The sequence below is a fragment of the Excalfactoria chinensis genome, chromosome 4 (assembly GCF_039878825.1).
Source record: "Excalfactoria chinensis isolate bCotChi1 chromosome 4, bCotChi1.hap2, whole genome shotgun sequence".
NCBI classification, from domain to species: domain Eukaryota; kingdom Metazoa; phylum Chordata; class Aves; order Galliformes; family Phasianidae; genus Excalfactoria; species Excalfactoria chinensis.
The window spans coordinates 65,573,882-65,596,557 of NC_092828.1; the positions used below are offsets into that span (position 1 = coordinate 65,573,882).

The following is a 22,676-nucleotide window of genomic DNA, read 5'->3' on the forward strand; positions in this document are numbered from 1 at the left end:
CTAGCTAAGGAGTTATCTGTCACATTATTTCAGATATACTTAATGAAATTAAGAGGTATATCTCAAATACAAACATAAAACTGCTTTGGTACTGAACTCATCAGCTCCACAACATGTCTAAATATATATATATGTATATATGTATATATATATATGAACATATATTATGAACATATTAAAGCTATGTCCATTCTTACTCCAATCTTTAAACATTAGGAAAAAAGGCAAAACATATGCAGAGACATAACTATTAACTCAAATTAGAGCTAATTTTCACTGAATAAGCATCTTAAAGTGAATATTTCAACTCATGTAAAATGTTATCTTTTATTAATGGACACTAGATGAAAACTGGATTCTTGTCTCATGGTAGCTAGAGTGGGTAACAAAAAATAAACGAAGCATTCAGGCACAGGAAACAATTCCTCAGTGTATATGAAAACAAATAATGAGGAACATGGCTTTCATTAGAATAGTTCGTTTATTTGTAAACTTAAAGATTTTTTTTTTTAAATCAGTAAAATGAAACAATCCAGTGAAATCAGATATTATTGTAGTGTCATTAGCGAGTTTCAGTTCCATAGAGTTAGCTTATTAAATAGGCAGCAACTAAACACATGAAGCAACTGTGTATATATGCTATTGAATTGGCATACTGTCATTGCAGTCTTGATGCCAAACTCATACAGTGAATTAGCCCTTGATACCAGAGGACACAAGCGCAGTACAAAAAAATTACAGTCTCTTAAATCAGAAGGAAAATGATGGCAGTATTAGTAAAATAGTATGATCTTGTATCAAGAACATTTTGTGGTCATTCTAGCCAAACAATCCTTCATTTGAATTTTATGTTTCCAAATAAATAAATAAATAAATAAATAGCCCCCCACCTCAAGGTTCTTAATCTCAAAAGTTCAGCAAAAACAAAAACTCAATAGCCTTTAGTAAAACATACAGCATGGAAGCTGAAAATTGAAGTCTCTTCAAAAACCTTAGGTTAGTCTTAATGAAGGCTCAAAAATTAGGTCAAACATTATCACAAATACAAAAGTGGCTATGCAAAGCCAACAGACTAACATCAATCACTGGCACTAATAAGATCACGTATAGAACATACAAGCGCACCTCTCTAACACAAAAATATGTGTCATCAATTTCAGTGAGGTGGTCTCCACCGAGCTGTTCTAATTAAAGATCATCTATTAGTAATTAAAGAAGAAGCTTTTAGCTCATCCTTCCATACTTTATTGCACAATTAAGCTTGGCTCTGCAGAGTTATACAGTCACTTTGGCATTTTTTGGCTCATCATCAGTTTTTTTGTAGGACTGGAAGACTGGGAAACCTAAAGAATCCTCACAGATCCATTCCTCATATGACCCTGAACAGAGCATTGGTGTCATAATTACACGGACCTACAGTTACAAAGAAAACTGCACGTTAGCAGTTTGTCTAAAGCATACCTAGGCACTTTACAGACTGTGTTCAAAGTTTTCCCCTGTGTGTGTGTACCATGCCTGAGCTGTGCTGAGGAAACTCTAGCAGGTGCTCACTGGTCACTGCTAAGAGCATAAAAACACGCTGTGCTACAGCATGGCAATTCAGAGACATGGAGGGTTTTATTATTGAGTGACTTCAGATCATCAAAACTTAAATGTTTCTTTTTTTCCCCCCATCAGATATCTTTAGGGAAGAAAATAAGTGAAGCTTGAAGACATACAGGTCTATCTTACAGGAGTAAGCCAAACACCACTCATCCAGATAAAGAGTATCTATGCTATGGCATTCATACAGTCAGTCTAGTCCTCCTGTAATATGTACTAGAAAATTTTGCACAATTTCAAAACACAACTTTATGTATGGCAATTTATTTTGTTTCATCTAAAACAGCAGCTTATTGCAAGCTATTTTTCAAATGGTCATGATTTTTAACTATAGCACTAAATTGCAGGAACAAGACAGTTGTCATGGAGGACTTGTGACAATGCTCAAGCAAATGAGATACTGTCAAATACATACAGAAATACTGAACAGAACAACCGAAAACCAAATCCAGACACTGTATGACGAACAAGAGAGAAAAAGACAGTGGTTATCCTACTAGAAGCATATTCATTAAAAGCTTACACACTAAACACTTATTGCTGAAGATTCCTCTATACCAGCATAGCAAACATTTCAATTTTAACCCCCTAAAAATGTGTTTACCTGTCAAGAGGTACAAGCACTAACTATGAATCTGCTAAAAACCCGGTTTCCAACCAGAATATTAATTAGAATCCTACTTAAGGAAATGACAGGAGTTACTGCTTTGCAGTTTCGAAACAACATTTTTCTTCTAACTACATATAATGTGTGAGGCGGCCAAACTGAATATTCTTTTAAAAGGATTTTTAAGTAGGTTTGAATAAAGAAAAGCAGGTAAGAAAGCCAGGCATGTGTGTCAAGTAAAATCTCAATTCTGAAATTTTGCCTCGAAGGTTTTAAGTCCTTTTATTGTTAACTTCCAATCAAATGCAAGTAGCAGAATGACTGGCAAATGGAGAATAACTCGAGCTGAACTGCCACTTTTAATAACCCAGTTTCCATTTAAACAGTGATATGGCCGTAGGGTTTGAGAATTTGTCACTACCGTGCACTCCCACTGATAGTAAAGTAAATGCAGATAAGCCAATTTTAAACAATGTGCTTTGTTTTATCCCTTTGGCCATTTAAAAAAAGAGGAAAAAAAAAAAAAAGAAAAAAAAAAAAGAGGTTAAAAAGTTAGCTGTATTTATACTGAATGCGGATAATTATTTTCAGCATTGCATATGTATAATTTACCAAATTACCAAATTTACCTTTCTACAAATGCAGCTGACAACACAATTTCAACAATGAATGAAATATGATCAGATAAGCAGAGCAACAGTATTAGTTTCAATGCACTTCGGGATAAGGCTTTAGCTTCTTCTCACTGAGACGTTAAGTTGTGCCTCAGGGAGGTCACACACACAGGTCAATTAACAGCTGCAACAATTGCAGCTATTTTAATAGATTTTCCTTATGAATGCAGAAGATTAGCACCCAACTTCAAATTTTAATGCAAATCATTGCTGGGGAAAAATAAAAAGCTATCAGATCTCAAATTTAATCAAGGAAAACAAAACCAACAAATTTAGCCTCCGTGACCAAAATAAGAACTCTGAGTAAAGCTCAATGCAAATGACCAGCCTGTGTGCTCCAAGTCCATTTCCTAGAGCTTATAACAAAGCGCACTGACTCTAACATCTACCATATCATATTGCTCATCTCCTGCAGTACTCCAAGAATATCAAAAAACACGTACATTGTAAAACTGGAGTTCTGCTTAGAAGAATGCATCTCCCTGAATGTACGTTGAATTTATGAAGTGAAAACTTATTCCTCCACGTTTATTATGCTAAAAAAATATATATTGAGACATTGCAAGTTCCAAGTTATTTTCCCTAATAAATAGATCTCAAATCGCCCTTTAAAATAAAACACAGAACAACTCAGATGACACTAGACACATGCAGATACATTTACAACTTCAAAACACTGAAGAATTCTGATAAAGTCTTTCAGTCTTATCTATCAGGTTTAGACAATTAAACAAACAAACAAAAATATCAGTGATGTGAAATGCTAGAGAGTAATCATGCTTGCATTAGCATCTATACCCAGAAACCGCAACACTGCCAATTAAATCCACTGAATAAATCATGGGGAAACAAATGTCGACAAGTGAGTAAATAGGAATGACAAGCCAAAAAAAAGGAAGTGAAGAAGTCACACAAAAACAGTGACAAGGTACATCAGTGCAAAAGAATGGCAAAAAGCACTTCATGTTATCTGTGATTTCATGGTTTTCTATTAGCAGATTATATTTTCTTAGGCCTATATTTTCTTGTTACCTTCGCCTGCTTTGATTTAAGTAGCAGCCCTGATTAATGATATAATTCAGATTTAAACCAACAGTCAGAATTAACCAAGACATTGAGTCTAAACACTTCACAACACTTAGCAGACACAAAACCCAACTGCCTATACAAGGACAAAGCAACCAGTACAATGATCTCTACCAAATTAATTTGTAAAATTAATTACAAAGATTATATTGGTCTGATCACAGAATAATTTACCGACCAGTGGATTCTGACCTTGAGCATTTTCCATACATAACCAATTAATGCGTTTCAGTTGACATTAATTCAACCTTGCAGAACAGCTACAGCTCAGCATTAAAATCTGCTCGGTCAACTTTACTTCACAGTGGTCAATGTGGGAAAAAATACACATGTATAAAAGAAGGCGTACAGGTACATTTCTTTGCATGCACAAATGTTCAAAAGACAATCCAGCAAATCTTCATTTGGAGCCTAGATTAGCTACACTGAGTCATAATATGATAAAATTATTGTTTCAGTAAGCTGCTTGTGTAAATAAAGAAACTGCAGCTCCCAGATATACATTGTAAATCCAATATGACATTTAGATCACATCCCTGCTAATTATAAACCATGTTAGATTTATTGATTTGGCATCTCTGGCACAGGAAGCTAGTCACTACTACTACAACAAAACTGATGTGAAACCAAATGACATCCCATATCCCTTAATTCTATATAATCTCACTGGTTACAAAAATTAATGTAATATATTTCACCAAGCAAGCGTCAGTATTGGCTCTCTCTCTATTACAAATAAATTTCTAAACTGTTTGATCAAAATGAAGTGGCCTGTTTATGTTTACAGACTCTACCCTGGGTGAGGGAATTGGCATTAAACACTGCCCTTAACATACTCTAGAATGAACTAATGTAGAATGTTAATGGAATATAATACATATATATTGTAATTATATAGAATATAATTAGAACTAATATCATATGAAAGGAGAAAAAAAACACTTACTAGTACAGAACTTCATTTGCTTCATGCCTTTCATATCGAACAGTTTCACACATCATTCTGAAAGAGAAAGAAGTCATTTTTAATTATTATTTATATCAGCATCACAGGACTTCACTTTCTGAAATTAGTCAGCATTTTCACATTTGCCTCCAGCCCTTACAGAAGCTAAGCATCTATTTAAAGCTAAGCCGATTTTTAATTTAGGAAAGTAAGTTGTTATTAATTCTATGCATTAAAGTTATTAGCTTATCCAAGATCAGATCTAACTAAGGACATGACACATAATTGCTGCAATCTGTAAGATGGTGGTGATCTCCTTCTGTAAGGTTATTTGATAAAAGTAAGTTGCTTTATGAAGAAACAATTCAGAATTCTAGTAGTTGGGAGAAACTCATAATACCTAACACTCACAGATACCATGATATAAAAACCATTTGTTTTTTTGTTTGTTTGTTTGTATTTTGTTTTGTTTTTGTTGTGCTGGGTTTTTGTTTGTTTGTTTTGCTTTTTTTTTTTAACTGAAAATCACATTTCTCATCACTGTCCAGGAGATAATATGAGAATTTATACTGCATGGTAAAGCGCTGCTTCTCATTTTTGCTGGAATTCAGCAACTTAATTTAAAAATTACCAGGAGGTTTTAATGCTGAAATCCTAAAGGGCTCAATATAAAGAGAATTTCCTGCAGGAAAATCCTGTCTAGAAAGGAGGATTAAAACACTTCTACCACATTTGTCAGGCAGAGTGAATGTGTAACAGGCAGCAACCATAACAGAACTCATATTAGGAAATTCAGTGTTAACTTAGTGGAGGGGGACGAGATGGAAATGAACATTTCTGTCTATTGTCTGAAGGAAATGGGTTCAGCAAATCATTGCAGGTGGGAAGGAAATAAAACCCACCACCTCCCTTCAACATCCTGGGCACTGAAACAAACTACAAACACCCAGACGATTTGACAGATCATCATATAGAGATTTACTTAAGAGGCTCATGTGAATATTCAAATGAGGAACTATATTTAGATTTAGGACGGAAATTCTCATTCCCTAAGAACCTCAGAGTATCAATGACCAGCTACTACACACAGCTCATGGCTTCTGGTCCAGGCTCTGAAGAGTTGTTCTGGGTTTGGTGTGACATTTGAAAACTCCTTATTATCATTTCTCATAACTTCTTAATTTCTTCATTTCAATAGCCAACAAATTACTGAAAGTTACCTTCACTCTCACCCCTTTCAAGATTTTACTCATTAGATCTGCTCAGTAAGAAACAATGATTTTTCTATCCATAAATGGCAGACTTATAGAGGTACCTCGACATTCAAACTTTTCATAGAAAAGAACTGGGAACTTAATTCAGTTTGCTCAAAATCTGAGTTTTATTATTGTGACCCTTTACCCAGAGATCTTTGATAACTTTACTTATTTATAAACAGTGCATAAATTGTTTGCATGTCTTGTGCACTATATACAAATTTCTGCTAAAGGAAATAACTTCTGTCTTCCTTGCACAGCAAGAAAACTTCTAAACCACAGGGCTTCCTCTTTTTTAAACACCAGTTCCCACCCCAGAATGAAGTCTTGCTAAAACCATACAGACACCAAATTGCTACTGTCTGCTTCCACCACCGGGTCCATTATTTTCTCTATTGGGTCCTTTGCTTTGAGAGGGACTTTAAGAACAGACATGAGGTTAGTGGTGATGAGATATCAGAAGAAAATAAATGGAAAATTGTTACTAGCTATCATATTGTAAAATGAGAATACTGCTTAAGGAACATGCTAACTACTGGTCTGAAAAGACTGTGGGCAACAGGCCATTCAAGAGTAGGAGTGACAGGAAACAGAATCCTTTTAACTATCAAGTTTTGTTCCCATATGAATTTGAAGGAAAGGAAGTACATTCTTGACATAGTCACGCAAGCTCATGGCTGGCTCTCTGAGTTTCACAGCCCTTTGGTACAATTACTATGAAGGCAATGTGGAAGGTAGACGAGTGCTTAAATTCTTGTGCTAAACTGAAGTAATTAGAAGTTACAGTCGCAGAATATCAAAACCTAGACTATTTCCTCAAATATTTTTAAAATTTACTTAGATCTTGTTGATGCTGGTGTTTAATTTTCACTTGAATCTGTTCTAGTCCAACTCCTGAACATACTTAATAAATCCAAGATGAGATCATCAGAAAACTATAAGTAAGATATTGGCTACTAAAGGCTATATTTAATACTGATGTCTTAACATACCTCAAGTTTCTGTGGTATTCCACAGCTGCAATAAATGCCATATCTTAAAAGATGCTATAAAAGCTTTTTGTCCCACATCTGCAGAGATTCCAGCCTTTGCCATGTATGGAACTATAAACAGAAGCTCTCTTCTTGGAATGTACTGTGCTGGGAGAGCTAGCTCAAGTTCCACACATTCCTAAGCAAGAACCTCATTCGTCGCAGGAAGCCAAAAAGCACAAATCAACACACCATGTAACCATATGAGAACACTTTGATCTCTATAAACAAGTTAACATCACTTCAACTCCTCGTCTGCAAAACCTGATATTCTAAAGAGCTGCATATAATAGCAAAACACAAAAAACTACACTAAATGTGATTGTGGAATGCTTCCAAAGTAGAAGTAATTACAATCTATTTTGAAGTCAACATTCATATTACAAAATGCAGATTGGGAGAAAGAAAATCCCACTTCTATTTTCTCACAATTACAGAACACCGGCTTGGGAATGCAGACTCTGACAGAATGATGAAGAAGGAAACCAGAAATTATAACAACATTAATCAGTTCAAAGGTGCGCTTCAGCATCTTCAGGTGTGGCAAATGTTGGTAAGTTCAGCACAAAAGCAAGCACAAACTGAAACAGAACCCAATGAACAATCTGCTTTTGTGATTATTACACTACAGAAATGGTTTGGACTATGTACTGACTTCAGTTCACGACTGGAACCTGTATACGCTGTGTGTAAAGCATTTACTTCCAGCCTGAAAGTTTCAAAAAGAAAAACAAGAAAAACATACCCATAATGTAAACCAAAAGGAGCACGTAGGTATATAAACAATAACAACTACAAGAAGAAATTGTTAAGGAAAAAAATGGAATAAATATATGCACAAAACCTTTTGAATGCGAGGTATGGTATGCAACAGTCATGTATACTCTATTCATTTATTTTAATAGTGGATTAATATATGTTATTTTAATACCTTAATTATTTTAGAAATAATGAAATTAATTGATCACATATTTAAAAGGACCTGTTACTTCAATTACGGCATATAACTTCAAGTCCTCACTTCTTTTCTTGAGAGTTTAATAGCTTTTCCTAGAAGAAAAATTTAGGGCCAAAGAAAGCAATATCTTCATACTTTTTTTAATCAAACTTCTAATTTCTAAATAACGTTGCTGCATTTGTCATCACGACACGCATTCATGCAGTACGTTACTGTAAAGTACACAACTTTACATTTAATCCTCAATGAAAACAAAGATTGTTAAATGCTTTCTTTTAAATAAGTAACAATGAAGATTATGCTCTAAATTGAGTGTCATCTGCATGTGAAATAGAGAAAAAGTGTAAGAACCATTCCCAGAGCAGCAGAAAAATTCAGTTTTCTAGTAACAAGCAAACCAAAGTAAATTCCACTTGTCTTTATCCCATTTCTACTCTTTCCATTGCAGGGAGAAGAGCAGCCTCTTTGCTCTGCAGTACCTCTCCCCTTACACCCTTCAGGACTATTACACTTCTCTCCTCTATTTGTTTCTCTATTGCTAATTTTCCAGGATGAAATCTCATTAAGAAACAAGGATAACCACAGCAGCACGTCTGTCAAAAAAAAAAACGAAACACAAGAAAACCTAAGTAGAGTGTAAGTCTCCAGACCAAACTGTTCACTGTCCAGACACTCAAGATGACATAAGATTTAGAGACTGAAGTACATAATGGATTTCAGTAGGCCTTTTTATTATTATTCAGTGGAGAGCAGAGAAGCTGGAGTAGCACAACACTCCATGCTCAGAAGCAGTTCAAAATGATTTCTAATTGGCCTTTCTGAATGTGTTCAGGGCTGGACTCATACCCAGGATAGAAACAGTTTCAGACAGAAGAGTTCAAAACATAGACAAATCTATAATTAGCTGAAAATGGCCTCCAGTAGAAACGCTATAACTTTCTTGATAACATTTAACTTTGATGATACCTCTTCCTACGCAAGTTCAAAACTTGTTTAAAAAGAAAGTGATAAAAGTTATGAACTCCTTCATATAAAGCATGAAATTCAGTTTTAATAAAACATACGCATAATAAAAATGTTGGCTCCAACAATTCTTCAGCAACAAACTTCCCAGTCTTTTTTTGATGCGAGGTCAAATGTAAGTGGCACTTAAGACGTTATTTCCATGCTTTACATGAAAAATGCTTTTAATAGAAGACTGTCATGTCTGTAAGAAATGCAGGGTTTTTTTTAATAATTGTGTAAATCTTTTCTCCCCACACAAATGGTAGTATTAATAAAGCATCATACCTTAGTTGATGTTCTCTCAGATTAGACAAGGCTTCCATTCCATGTAAATATGAATACACAATCTCCAAATCCTACAAACATACAGAAAACACAATTAGGGTTGTAAATCTGGTACAAGCTGTTAAAATACTGCTTTCGTAATTCATCCAGAGCTCTCCTACTCCAGGCCACAGGAATACTGGAAATAACATGTTTACAAGCAATTCATGAAAACCTTTGATTCCCCTTTGGAAACTGACACAGGATAGTATAATTATATGCCCATGTAATAAAATTCAAACACAGAAAATTTTTATGCTTTTGCTGTTATTCCTTATGCTCAATAAGGGAGCCTGGCCCAGAATTCTGTGGAGCTACATTGCAGCTCTCCTGCTTCTCAATAGCAGCGCACCCAAAACCCTTCATTTATTCCATAAAGGATTCTCACAGGAAAAACAGACCTGCCATATGCAGTGGAAAAAAAGTTACAAAACCTGAGCCAAAATTACCCAATGTAAATGAAGGTTTGTTAAATATCTTAAAACGGAAACTAAACCATGAGCTTAAGAGAGAAAAAAGGTGAGGCAAACAGAAAACTATTGTCATAAAATTAATAATAATAATAACAATTCTTTTAAAAAGGCTAGTTTTATGATAAACTTTAAATTCAACCTACAGTTGACCATTGCAGACCTCTGACAATGAGCACAAAAACCAATACTCAAGACTGAAGCTTCCCAAATACAAAAGGTATGCAAAAACTAACATCAGTCTAAAAGCACTGCTGGTGCTATACCTTCACAGCACTTCAGAAAATTTCAGTTCAACCCATAATCTCTAGGATAATTTAAAACCATAGACTGGCCTGGGTTGAAAAGGACCACAATGATCATCTAGTTTCAATCCCTCAGCTATGTGCTGGTAGCCAACCACTAGACCAGGCTGCCCAGAGCCACATCCAGCCTGGCCTTGAATGTCTCCAGGGATGGGGCATCCACAACCTCTCTGGGCAAGCTGCTCCAGTGCATCACCACTCTCTGTGTGAAAAACTTTCTCCTAATATCTAACCTAGACCTCCCCTGTCTCAGTTTAAAACCATTCTCCCTTGACCTCTCACTATCCACCCTTGTAAATGTTCCCCTTCCTGCTTATATGCTCCCTTCAGGTATTGGAATGCCACAAATGAGGTCTCCCTCACTGGAGGAGCCTTCTCCAAGCTAAACAAGCCCAGATCCCTCAACTTTCTTCATAGGAGAGGTGCACCAGCCCTCTGATCATCTTAGTGGCCCTCCTCTGAACCTGTTCAAAGAGCTCCATGTCCTTCCTGTACAGGGGGGCCCCAGGCCACAAGACAGTAGATGGGACCTCACAAGAGCTGAGTAGAGGAGGTCAATCACCTCCCTCTCCCTGCTGGCCACCCCTTTTTTAATGCAGCCCAGAACAGTTGGTCTTCTGGGCTGCAAGCACACACAGTTGGTTCATGTTCAGCTTCTCATCCACCAGGACCCCCAAGTCCTCCACAGGGCCGCTCTCAAGGGGTTCTTCTCCCAGTCTGTAAAAATACCTGGGATTGCCCCAGCCCAAGTGCAGCACCCCACACTTGGCCTTATTGAACCTCATTAGGTTCTCATGAATCCACTTCTCCAGCCTGTCCAGGTCCCTCTGGATGGTTTCCCTTCCCTCCAATGTATCAACTGCACCGCTCAGCTTGGTGTCATTTGCAAACTTGCTGAGGGTGCAGTCGATGCCATCATCTATGTCACTGATGAAAATGTTGAAAAGCACTGGCCCCAAAACCAACCCCTGTGGGAATAATTACTAATAATCAATATTAATTGATCATTAATAAGAATTATTAATATTAAAGTATTATAATCATTAATAATTGATAATGCTTAATAATTGATAATAATAATTTAATCTTGGCTGGTGGATTTGATACTGTTTCACCATGTTGTTGTTTTTTTAACTTGTTGCCTAAGAGACAACATTATCTACAATACATTGTAAATCAGAGCAGTTACCCACAGCCACTATTTGAAGCAGACAGAAAGCTGAGAATGAACCAACACCAATACCATCATAACTCACTGTCAGATTATGTTTCCAAGTAATAAAATCTATTTTTTAAAAAAATCTATCGTCTTTTTTAAAAATTTGGGGGGAAAAAATTGGGAAGTGCTGGAAAAATGGGAAATCTTTATTTAAAACTGAATGTGAAATACAGTTTATAGATGTAATGAAAGAATATGGTGTTTGGAGAGAGATGGTAATTGGAAAGAGTGTTTAGCACTGAAGCCTCAAAGAGAAGTTGAAGTAAGAAAAGTTAGCATTATCACAGAATCGTGGGGGTTGGAAGAGACCCCTAGAGGTATCCAGTCCAACCCCCCAATCTGTTCTAGTTCAATTGCACAAGTGTAATTGTACTGAAATCACACTACAGATCAGAAAAGATGAGAGGAAGTGCAGTGAGTGGTTGAGACTAAATAAATGCATCTAAAAGAAAGTCTTTCCCCCACACACACTGGAGAGAGAAAAAAAAAAAAAAAAAAAAAAAAAAAAAAAAAAAAAAAAAAAAAAAAGTAAATAGTTTGACAAAGTGGAAGAAACACACAAGAATTCCGATTTTGTTTCTGTTCCAGTCCTTCTGTTCCTTGCTCTCTGGAGGCTTTGGACCTCCTGTGAGTAGCAGATGACACATCAAGGACAAAAAACGCTACATATGGGCTTGAATGGAGAGACCTTGCTCATACAGCGTTGAGAAGAAAATACAGCAGTCACTGTTCGTTGGTATTTTTTCTTTTTGTACTAATGAAAAGATGTAAAATCTCACTTCTGTTGCTCACTTGAGACTTGGGGGGAAGCAGAGGTTCTTTAGGGGCGTTCATTCACTGTGGGGAGCTGAGAGGAGATCACATCTCCACATCACCCATTGCCATGGGCAAAATCCTGGTCAGAAGGCTTTAATTCTGAACTGCCTATTACTTTCAGCAGCAATGGGCACGCACAGGAATTCTTCCCTAACCCTCTGCCATTAGGGCTGGCACTGCGCCCTTGAGTGGCATGGGTTTAACATGCAGGGAATGATTCATAGACTAACTGGAGAACTACTAAAGACTCTGACTTAGGTGAATCCACAGATCTCAAGTGGAAGCACGCAGCCAAAGAGGTCCACAGACATCTTGCCTTCTTGTCAAAGCATATTGGCATTATCGCACTGCAGCTGATGTGCAGCAGCGCCGGATCAGCTGGTCCTGACAAGTGCTGCAGTCTCTCTCCAGAGGGTGTTCAACAGCGAACAGCTCCCTCTAGTCCCACGAGTGGAGCACTGAAATTTGAGTAACTAATTCCAGTATCAGTCCAGTCACTAAATTCCCCATAACTGTGCAAGATAAAAACAAACAAACAAAAAACCCACAGCAGAGTCAGCCAAAAGCACTGACTTTTTTCATATGTGAACAGTAGCTACTCTGCTCTCCCATTTAGTCTGCAGCATTGCCAAGAAGGAAAGCTATCTGAAAATAATCAGCATATTGAAAAGGTATCACAGCTTGTCACCTTCATTTTCTATCTCTGTAAAGCTGCACTTCACTTACTTAACAAACGCGGATGTTTAACTGTTGTTTGAACTTCTTAGTTACAAGTTAGTTAGTGGAATTTAAGAGTCCCTCAGAAACATTCGTAACAAGCCTTGCCAAATCCCAAGTGGAGTCAGAATGCTTGAAACAGCAGCAAAATAGCAGCCGTCTTACCCACCTGCCATCCCCTCCTTTCTCCAAAGCCCCCTCACCTTCACACATATCAACTGAGGCTGAATGTTTGCAGTTTTGACAGCATAGGCAAACCAGCAGAAAGCTGAAGGCTCAAAGGAAAAGGATTTTGTTTCAAGAAGGACACAACATGTCTTTAAATTTAGGCAGAATCATTAAGCAAAACCTTAAATGAAGCAGTTAAATTACATATATGCTGTGTGATGTACTTTTTGCTCCCGCAATAGATGTTCTTAAATCACCACACGGTGGCAGCCTGAGCCATCAAAAGTTCTGAGTCCGCAATTCTTCACTCAGTTCCTCCTCTTATTTTAAAAAGTAACCAATACTTTATAACAGTTTATAAAGTCCTATGCTAGCTGTAACTGTTGCAAGCATTAAACACCCTGCTACAAACCACTGAGAAACCAACATCTTTCTGCTTTCTAACTTCATCCATAGGAAAAAGATGACTGCAACAGCAACACAGAGATTAAGCGGGTCTTACTACAAGAATTACAGTCTACATAAAGGTCCTGACAGTGGTTAGGAAAAATAAAAGGTCAATGGAAACTCTAAAAGCAGAGATTATGTTAAGGAAGAGAACAAATTGGCAGCATTATAAGAGCATTTTTCTTATTTAAATGAAGAATCAGGCTAAAAGACATAAAACTAATCTGTACTTCAATCTGCAGCACGGAAAAAGCTGTATGCTTAGTTGCTGTATGTGGAGCAGACTGAAATTTAACTCACTGATATTTCTTTATTTGTTTCAGTGGTGTCAGCCAGCTCATGTTAATGTTCTGACTGAGCTATGGAAGAAAACAGTGAGATCTGAGATTTAACACAGTTCAGTTTCATTTAGAACAGTAAAAAAAACATCTGCAACCTTACCTTTGCTCTCACTTTTAATAAAATTCTACAGATATTTACACAGAGATACTGCCAATACACTTGAAACAAATGCACTGTCAGTTACATAAGCCAAAACCAAAACGTTGACCCCAAATTCTCTCTAGCTTTCAGTGAAGTGACATATACGCCTCAAAATTCACCAGTAGTGGCTTAAAAAAGCATACCACCCTATATATTTTGAACTCTTGCTGTTTTCAGCCCTGCTTTGCATTAAGGCATTAAAACTACCAGCCTAACTCAACTATACCTGCAGTCAAGAGGCAAAACTGCTCCATGGCAGCTCTCAAAGCACCTGATAGCCACCTTGAGTTCAAAACTATCAGCCTACTGACTCTAAGACCATTTCCAAGTGGCTGGCCCTTGCCACATCAACTCATCACTCAGACTGAGGCAGCAAGGAGCAAACAACAGAAGACATAGGCAGAGAGCAGAGGCGTCTGCTTAGGGACAGGTGGCTGCACCTCGCTCACAGCTCCAGGCCCAGGCAGTGCCCCAGCCAAGGAGTTTCAGTGTTGTGAAAATGGGAGCTCCCAGCCCTGCCACCCGACTGGCTCAGCACTGCTCTGCTTGAGATGTTGCCGTGAAGGAGTTCAGCAGAGTGGCTGGGTGCTGCATGGGCGTTGGGAAGATGAAGGTGGAACCTGGCATACTTCTGCTGGCTTATGCACACCATAACAGCTAGCATGGAGTGAGTGCTGGTAGTTTCAATACAGCTGACAGAACAGTTAGCTTGAAACTGAAAATTTCTTTTCTCTTCAAGTGTTATAATGTCTCCCCCATACACACCTCAAGTCATACTAGGGAGAGACTAAAGAATTAAGCTGTACAACACTGCATATTCCTTCTCTTTCTTTGTAGCTGTAGGATCCTTTCCCATTTTTTTCCCCTGCATCCAGCAGCTGAAAGCACCTGACTTTCAGTTATTCAGGTACCTATTCCTAGCATTTATTTTTTTTTTGCCCCTCAAGCATTCAATTCAGCACCCAGCTGTCTAGCTGCCTGTACCAACTCCAAGGCCAAAGCAGTGCCAGTATTGCTAAAAGAAACAGACTGGATTACCGCAGCCACTCATCAGGCTCAAACAGAAGTGTCTGTGCCACAAAAGAGGTTCCTCCTTCCCAGCAGGTCTGTGCACACAAGTGGGTTCCAACAGCCATGTCACACTCACCACCAGCAGGCTCAGAAGGACATATAAGCTATGATTCTATGATTCTATGACATGCAGGCTTCCTGCCCTCAGGAGCCAGCAGCTTCTCAGGAAAGGGAAGGCAGGCAGAGAGGAAGCAACCTGTGTTGCCCCAGCCAAACCCAAAGGTATGGTAAGACGTTACCCTGAGAGTGAGATCATGCTTCGCAAACATTAAGCTGTCAAAAGCAAAAGCAAAACCACAGACTGAACAGACTTACGCCACAACATAAAAATCCAGCACTGCTGATACTAAAATCCCTGCCATACACAAAGGAAGATGAAGTACTCTACTTTTGGCTTCCCGACAGCAGAAAAAAGTTTAACTTTCTCATAGTTGCTGTGCAGAAGCATGTCCAGGTTTGTGAGCAGTTACCAGTGAGCCATAACAGGAGTCATTTGCAGAAAAGATTAAAATGAAGTTTTTGTCATGTAGTACAGACTTTGTCTCCCTCACATCAGGACCTTCACACTCGGGGAATAGCTGTCCACCACATGGAAAGCCAGGCATAACCCTAAGTAACACATTATTGTAAGTTAAGTTATTCTTTTTAACTACATTGTAAGCTATCACAGCATTTTTCTGAAAGTTATTCCTAGTACTGTATAACATATAAAGAAATTTGTGGCTTTCAAAAAAGATTTATTTCTTCAGAATAAGGTAACTCAACTGGCAGCTACGCAGATCTTATTCTGAACTGTGAGGAAAGCAAAGTGAGCTACCAGTGATTAATAATTTATCTCTGAACACAGAATAAAACTGATAATTCTTCATATACTGAACTTCCAAGTGCCACCTAAGACACAGAGCAACCCCCACCCAACCCAACACATTCCTCTCATAAAAAAAAGGCTCCAGGCACTAGCTTGGCTTTTCTCAAAACTACAGATCTCTGAGACAACAAGAAGATGACTTGAATGGAAGAGTATCTAAAAACAAGTACCTTCTCATCCATACTCAGAACGGGTGACTGGGATCAAAAGGCAACTTTTGAATGCAAAGGTCTTTTAGAGAGATCAAATGTTAAAATAGTTAATTTAGGACATTAGCTAAACCTGTTGGGAGGACAGAGTTCTGAGAAATTTTGCCATCTTCAACCTGTATGAATTTATCTTGACTAGACTGCATCATATTTCAGGAAACCTGTGACAAAGCATTACTCCTCAGTACCCAGCCATGACTAAGCTTTAGAACCAGCTTCCATCATAATGGCAATAACTGAGCACAAGCCTTCAATTCCTCTGTTTTGGCTATGTGGTGGGAGAGGAATATAGGCACTGTATATATATATCTTGCTCAGGCTTGCTGACACAAAAATTGTTATTATTAGCTACACTGTGAGGAAGGACATTTGTTCTGGGTTAGGAAAGGAATTTTTAAACCCAATTGGTAACAGGAAAAGCAAGCAAATTCTACCTGGAACTGAAGCACCCGTATGTGAAGCTCATCAGGAACAACTCCCAAAACCTACTAAAGAAAGAGGAAAATTCCCATTTTCATGGTCTGTCTTAACTGGGCATTGTCCCAGCTCAGCACAAAAGCATGCTTCTGCAAAGCCTTCAGTTGCACTATTATTATTACTTCTAAAATTCAGAAGCTGGAGAAATACTATAGAATCATGGTAAAACAAATGAGGAGAAACAAGGTGTTTCAGTGGGATACTTAATTCAGCCTTCCTCTCTTTCACATGTTTTTTCATTGGGTTATGAATACTTTATTTAAACAAGCTCCCCTCAAAAGAAAATTTCATCAATCTTCATTTATGTGTTTTTTTTTTCTAACAAAAAACTGGGTTATAAACCTCTGCTTCCATGTAATGCCTCAGAGATTCACATATAATAATTTGAGCAGTTGCTGGTTTTCAATCTTAACCAGCAGAACCTGCTCAAATGTATAAAATGGAGTTGGAAGGTTCAACGACCCACCCCACAGGAATAGACTTTTAACCCTGGCTCAAAATTAGTACAATTGATTTAACATACCCTGCTGGTCATAAAGCTTTTAGCTAAGTAAAGAAATTAAGACAATCAGGAATATAACCATCCTATATGATGAGGTTACATGTGGAAAGGGTGGATGGGAAATTAAAGCCTGCCATCTCGTCAAAGTCAGTGCATAAACTAATGAGCATAGGAAATTACAGGGTAGTGCTGTGAATTTCCTTTCTGCTTTCCAGACTCTCAGAAGTCAGACAATTAAATGCTTAACACAAAAGTATAAGTTCTGTAGTCAAAAATCCAATCTTTGGTCGCGTGTCCAAATGCAAACAAAATGGTTTCACCACAAAAGATCTCTCCCACTGATCGCACAGTTCATAATTATAAAAGGCACTTATGTTACTTGCCATTTGAAGTATATGTAATTGCCTTTTCATGCCTTTTCAATATTTATAGCCAACAGTTGGAAACTTGCATTAAATCTGTTCTACCCATTTCACATACATTGTACCAATGTTCACATATTTTGTTGCATTTAAGCCAGTCCCCAGGGGTTTGGTTTCATTTTGTTTTCATAATGGTAAGAGCAGTCTCAAATTGTTTTGAGACCATGTTATTTGTCCCATGTTTTCCACTATTTATATAGAGCAACGTTCAATATCGACTACGAGAAAATCATCTTGTAACAAACATCAGTTACTAAATGCAGTGGGACTTATTCCAAAATAACTATTTGCAACAGAAATGTAACTAACCACTTAAAATAATAATGGTTGACAGTTTGGAACAACAATTCATTTAGTTTACAGGTTAGATCCATTACACCAGTTTAACCACAAGGACTACAATCCAGACAATTTAGGCATAACTAAACTAGTCTAACCAATCCCCATGAAGTAAAGATATTCCATCCCTCCTCACTACTTGGTCTGGCTGAAATCTTAATAGGCTTTCCATGCAATGAGCAAGAGCACTCTACTGTATGAGAAATGTAAATTTCTATAAAGCTTAGGTCACAGCACTTTAACATCATAGCCAACAGGTAACCACAACTACACACAGCACCCTTTCTTCAAACACATCACTACAACTACTGCAAGTCACTGCATACATCACACTGGTACTCAGACAGCATCACACTTGCTGGGAGGGGTGACTGTTCCCAGCCACAAGCAAATAAATTACAGTGACATTAAAGAGCTGTCATTTGCCAACTGATCTGTGATAGTTATTCACATAAAGATTTTATGCTCATCACTGCAAACAAGCTATAAATGTATTAACAGACTAAAGGCAATGTTGCTCAGATGATGAATGGACAACCAGGTAAACTACATCAGCACAATCAGTTGTCATCATATCTCTGCACCTAAAGCCGGTGCCCAACTACTTATGTTTCATCTAATTTCTCCAGAATACTCACACTTTCCCTTATCTTTTTTTCAAAACAAGGCTTTGCATTGCTTTGCTGAACATCAGAAGCTCAAGGCCCAGCCATGAATCACAGCCTTTTTCAGCACTGTCCCGAGTGCTGAAAACCAGCAAACTCCACCTGCAACTTTCTGCATTTTTCCTTTGCCACTCAGGAAAAATAATAATAATAATAAATAATAATTTAAAAAAAGGAAAGAAAAGAAACAAACAACCATAACCATCAAAACCAGATTTTCTAGAGGTCCCCAGGGGAGACCCCAAAAGCCCCAAGCACTCTCCGGAGGTTCCTTGCTGCAGACTTACATCAGCATCCTCAGGGACTGGTGAGCCGCCTGCCTGATTACCATGACAACTCGCAGGCAGAAAACAAAAGAAACCAAGCTTGCTGGAAGCAACGCTCTGCCAGAACTTACAACAGAAATATCTCGGCAGTACTATAATCAACAGAAAAGACCAAATTACTTTATATCACTGGCCTGCAACCATTTTATATTGCTGGCTTACAATCAACCCAAGCAAAAACAGAAAATAAAACTCTTACCTTTCCAGCTGCTGACTGGAGCACTAACTACAGCAAAACTGCACAACTCCTTTATGGCATGGACAATTTTATTTCCACTCGAGAAAAAATCCTATTTCTCAGTTTCTTTACATTTATGAACCAATAAATAAAAGCGCAAGGAAAGGAGGAGGAATGATTACACTATAGCTGACTTCACAAAGGTTTCAAGTGCGATATGCAACTTTTCTATCATGTTTAAACAACGCATTAACATTCATTTAGGCTGACAAAATTCAAACATTCAGCTCCTTAGTTCAGTTTATAATTTAAACAAAAGCTTTATCATTTGATTTTTTGTTTTAAAAAGAGATAGCAGAAAACTTTGAGAGGTTTTCTGAGCATTTCTTCCAACAGATATTAATCTTTCTCCAAGCATCACCAATAGGTCACAGGAAAATTATTCCTGAACAATCGAGCAAACGATCACACTGAAGTACATATTTGCATGTCAAATCTATTCGCACCCAACAGTTCACCTCAAAAGCTGCTAGAGGTCACATCCTCCCAGAGCTGCGATTACTCCTCTGTGCAAATGAGGTGATTAGAAAAATGCTGAAGTACTTTCCACAGAACAGCCTCTCCAAGCCTCAATTTGCTAGCTCAGGTGTTTCCTGAAAGAGAGGCTGCATTTTATAATTCCACATTTTCATTCTTCTGGGTTTGGAGCTGAGTTTTTGGTTTTTCTTTCCTTCTAATAAGGAACTGTAGGATTCTGAAAGGACTTGTTTTTATCTTAAACAGGATGAATCAGTTCCAATATCTCAGGTGGGCTGACTGGAGACATCGCTCTAATCTGACCTGGCCAGATGACCATAGCCTTAGAAGCAGAACAGCAACTGTCAGAGACATTTTCACATCACATTGTGACACACTCAGTGATTAAGCACTGTAATATTACCGCAGTGTTGAAGCATTGTCCCTCTTTGGTCACCATTCTGCACCTAAATGCAGTTCGGAGTACCACAAAGTAAGGGGAAGATGTGGGGAAACGCCTAGCATTTTTTGTTGCCAATAGTTAGATTTCCTTTCACTCTGACAGTGGCCATGCCTGAGTCCTCAGTAAGCCAATCCCATCTGCCAAAGCCACATCCTGAAGGTTCAGGCTACTGTGCTGACCTTTGAATGGTCTAAGTCCAGTAAGGCTATGCATATGTCCACACCCAGCCCATGTGAGGCTGTCCACGGCACAAGGAGCAGGAGCAGACAAGATCACCACATCTCTGCAGCCAACCAGTGGGATGAGCAGGGCTCAGCCCATCTGCTCTGCTTGTGCCTGCTAAGGTGAAGCTACACCGGAACAGCTTCAGCAGATAAAACAGATCACTGTCCCACAGGGGAGGGGCTTATCTCTCTACATTCAGCCTTATCCAGTGCTGCATCCACAAGGGAAAACCATCAGGAACAACAGCTTAAAAAAAAAATACGAAAGAAGCAAAGCAAAACGCTTCACTGCAACACTCCACCAGTCCAGAAAAATTGCATTTTATAGAGAACAAGCCATGCAAGTTGGTTTGGCTTGAATTGTCTGAAGGAATTGGGAAACACTTTATCACTCCCCATTAGCAGCTCTAGATAGCTCTTCCTCTGTATTCTGAAGTCTCTTTTATCTTATCACACTATCAGATCCAAATCCACTTCCTGCATCAAACTCCCAAATCCAATATGCAACACCTATATTCATTACTGAATCTCAAATTCCACACCTTAAAACACTGTATTGGAATCAGGAGTGATTCATTATTTCAGTGACTGTTTTCCTCTGATCTACAAGCTGTCTACTGAACTACAGCTTAATTTCTAGTAATTGCTACCAAGATAAGTGCTGGTCAAATCACAACTGTTTTATTTACTTCTTTTTAAAGTTTCCAAGAACACTTGTGTTGATACTAGCATTTCTCCCCACGTCGTTCTCCAGTTCTAACAAATAGCAACCAACATTTACAGGTCAGCAGGTAGGGCAGCTGCCAAAGGACCAGCAGCAGGTTTTGATGAATGGAAAAACCCAGCACACCACCACCTGAAAACTCCACACAGGACAGCAGCAGACTGTCCTTTGGCATCTTAATTCACCCCATACTAAAGACAAGTTTTAAAACACTGAGTGTTTACCTTCACAGCAGCACATGTTTGAACTGCAAAATCACATGCTAAAGTACATGCATTCTTCATTAGAGACTAGTATTTTACTACCAAGCTGGACAACACACGTCTTTATCATGAAAAGCAACCCCAAGGAGAGTCCAGCTCTAGCAGCAGAGTGAAACATCACAGACAAGTTCTCACCACAGAGTACCCCACATGAGCCCTTGTAATGCCACTGGAAATCCAACTGTAAACAGGACCAGGCACCACGTCAGTATCTACACATTCCTAAGAGTGTGCTAAGAAATATGACTAACATTAATTACCTGTTCCCACAAGCCTAGAGTGTTTTAAAGCATGAAAAAAGAGACAAACATCTTTCCATTCATTCTTCTGTATCTAGCTCAAGACCACAGAAGTGACAAGAGGGATCCCAAAGGGCAGCAAATATTTTCTGATGACAACACAGCCATGGAGCAGGGTCGTGACCAAGGAGGTTGGCTCCAGGAACACTCAGTGCAACTCATGGCTGCACAGCACTCACTGGCTTACCTGAGTTTTGGGCATGGAGTGAGAAGGGTTACTATTAATGACAGTGTGACTAAAAGCAGGGGGGGTTTTGCAAAGGCTGGGCACAGTGGCTGAGTTGATAAATCCGCTTGGCTGCAGAGTACTGGGAGGGTAATGCACAGCCCTGTGGTGTTGCATATGAAGAACTGAGATGCAGACAGGCCTGTCATTAGCTCCACTGGCCTCATGTTGGTACCAGCAGAGCTAATTGCTCCTTCTCTTCCTCACCATCCAGCCTCACTGAGCAGTGCTCATTAAGTCAGGAACTTGACAACACCAAGACAGTCTCCACACATTTAGATAGCATTTCTCTGCTAGAGAAATAAGCCACAGAAACCCCAGAGAAAGAGGTATAGAAGGTAGATCCATAGAGAATCAGCTCAGGAGCAACAGAACTGCATGATAATTCCCACTGAGGAAACCCAGGGTGCCTCTATATCGTTCTCACTGCACCAGGTCTAGAAACTCAGCTCAGGAGTTACTCAGTCAACCCTATATTGTCACAGACTTTTCTCAGAGCACTCCTTGTGCCTCCGCATGCTGTTCCATCTCAGTTCAGGCATGTGGCAGGACCTGACTTCTCTGAAAAATCCCAGCAGCACATGTAATCCAGACATTGAGAAGGCAGCCTTTCAGGGGTGGGACTTCTTCCTTTTAGAAAGCCTCCTCCTCCATCAGTTAGGCTTCGCACAGATGATGATGATTATTTCTAGTGACCACCATATCCAAAGGGTGGCTTGTTTGTCTGATTTTATCTATTTAATCTGCAAATGACTAACAGCCTCAGGCAAGCTGGTTCAGGAAACAGCAA

At 38.6% G+C, this 22,676-nt stretch overlaps 1 protein-coding gene across 5 annotated transcripts in view; it reads right to left on the minus strand.

Annotated features, from left to right (window-relative positions):
* RAPGEF2 (Rap guanine nucleotide exchange factor 2) overlaps nt 1-22,676 on the minus strand; it is a 167,778-nt gene that overhangs the window by 105,286 nt on the left and 39,816 nt on the right. For all 5 annotated transcript variants that reach the window (XM_072334202.1, XM_072334198.1, XM_072334200.1 and 2 more), the window contains exons 2-3: nt 9,451-9,521; nt 4,916-4,972 (exon numbers count right to left, since the gene is read on the minus strand). In XM_072334202.1, coding sequence (XP_072190303.1) covers nt 4,916-4,972; nt 9,451-9,521 — 128 coding nt within the window. The remainder of the gene's footprint in view (nt 1-4,915; nt 4,973-9,450; nt 9,522-22,676) is intronic.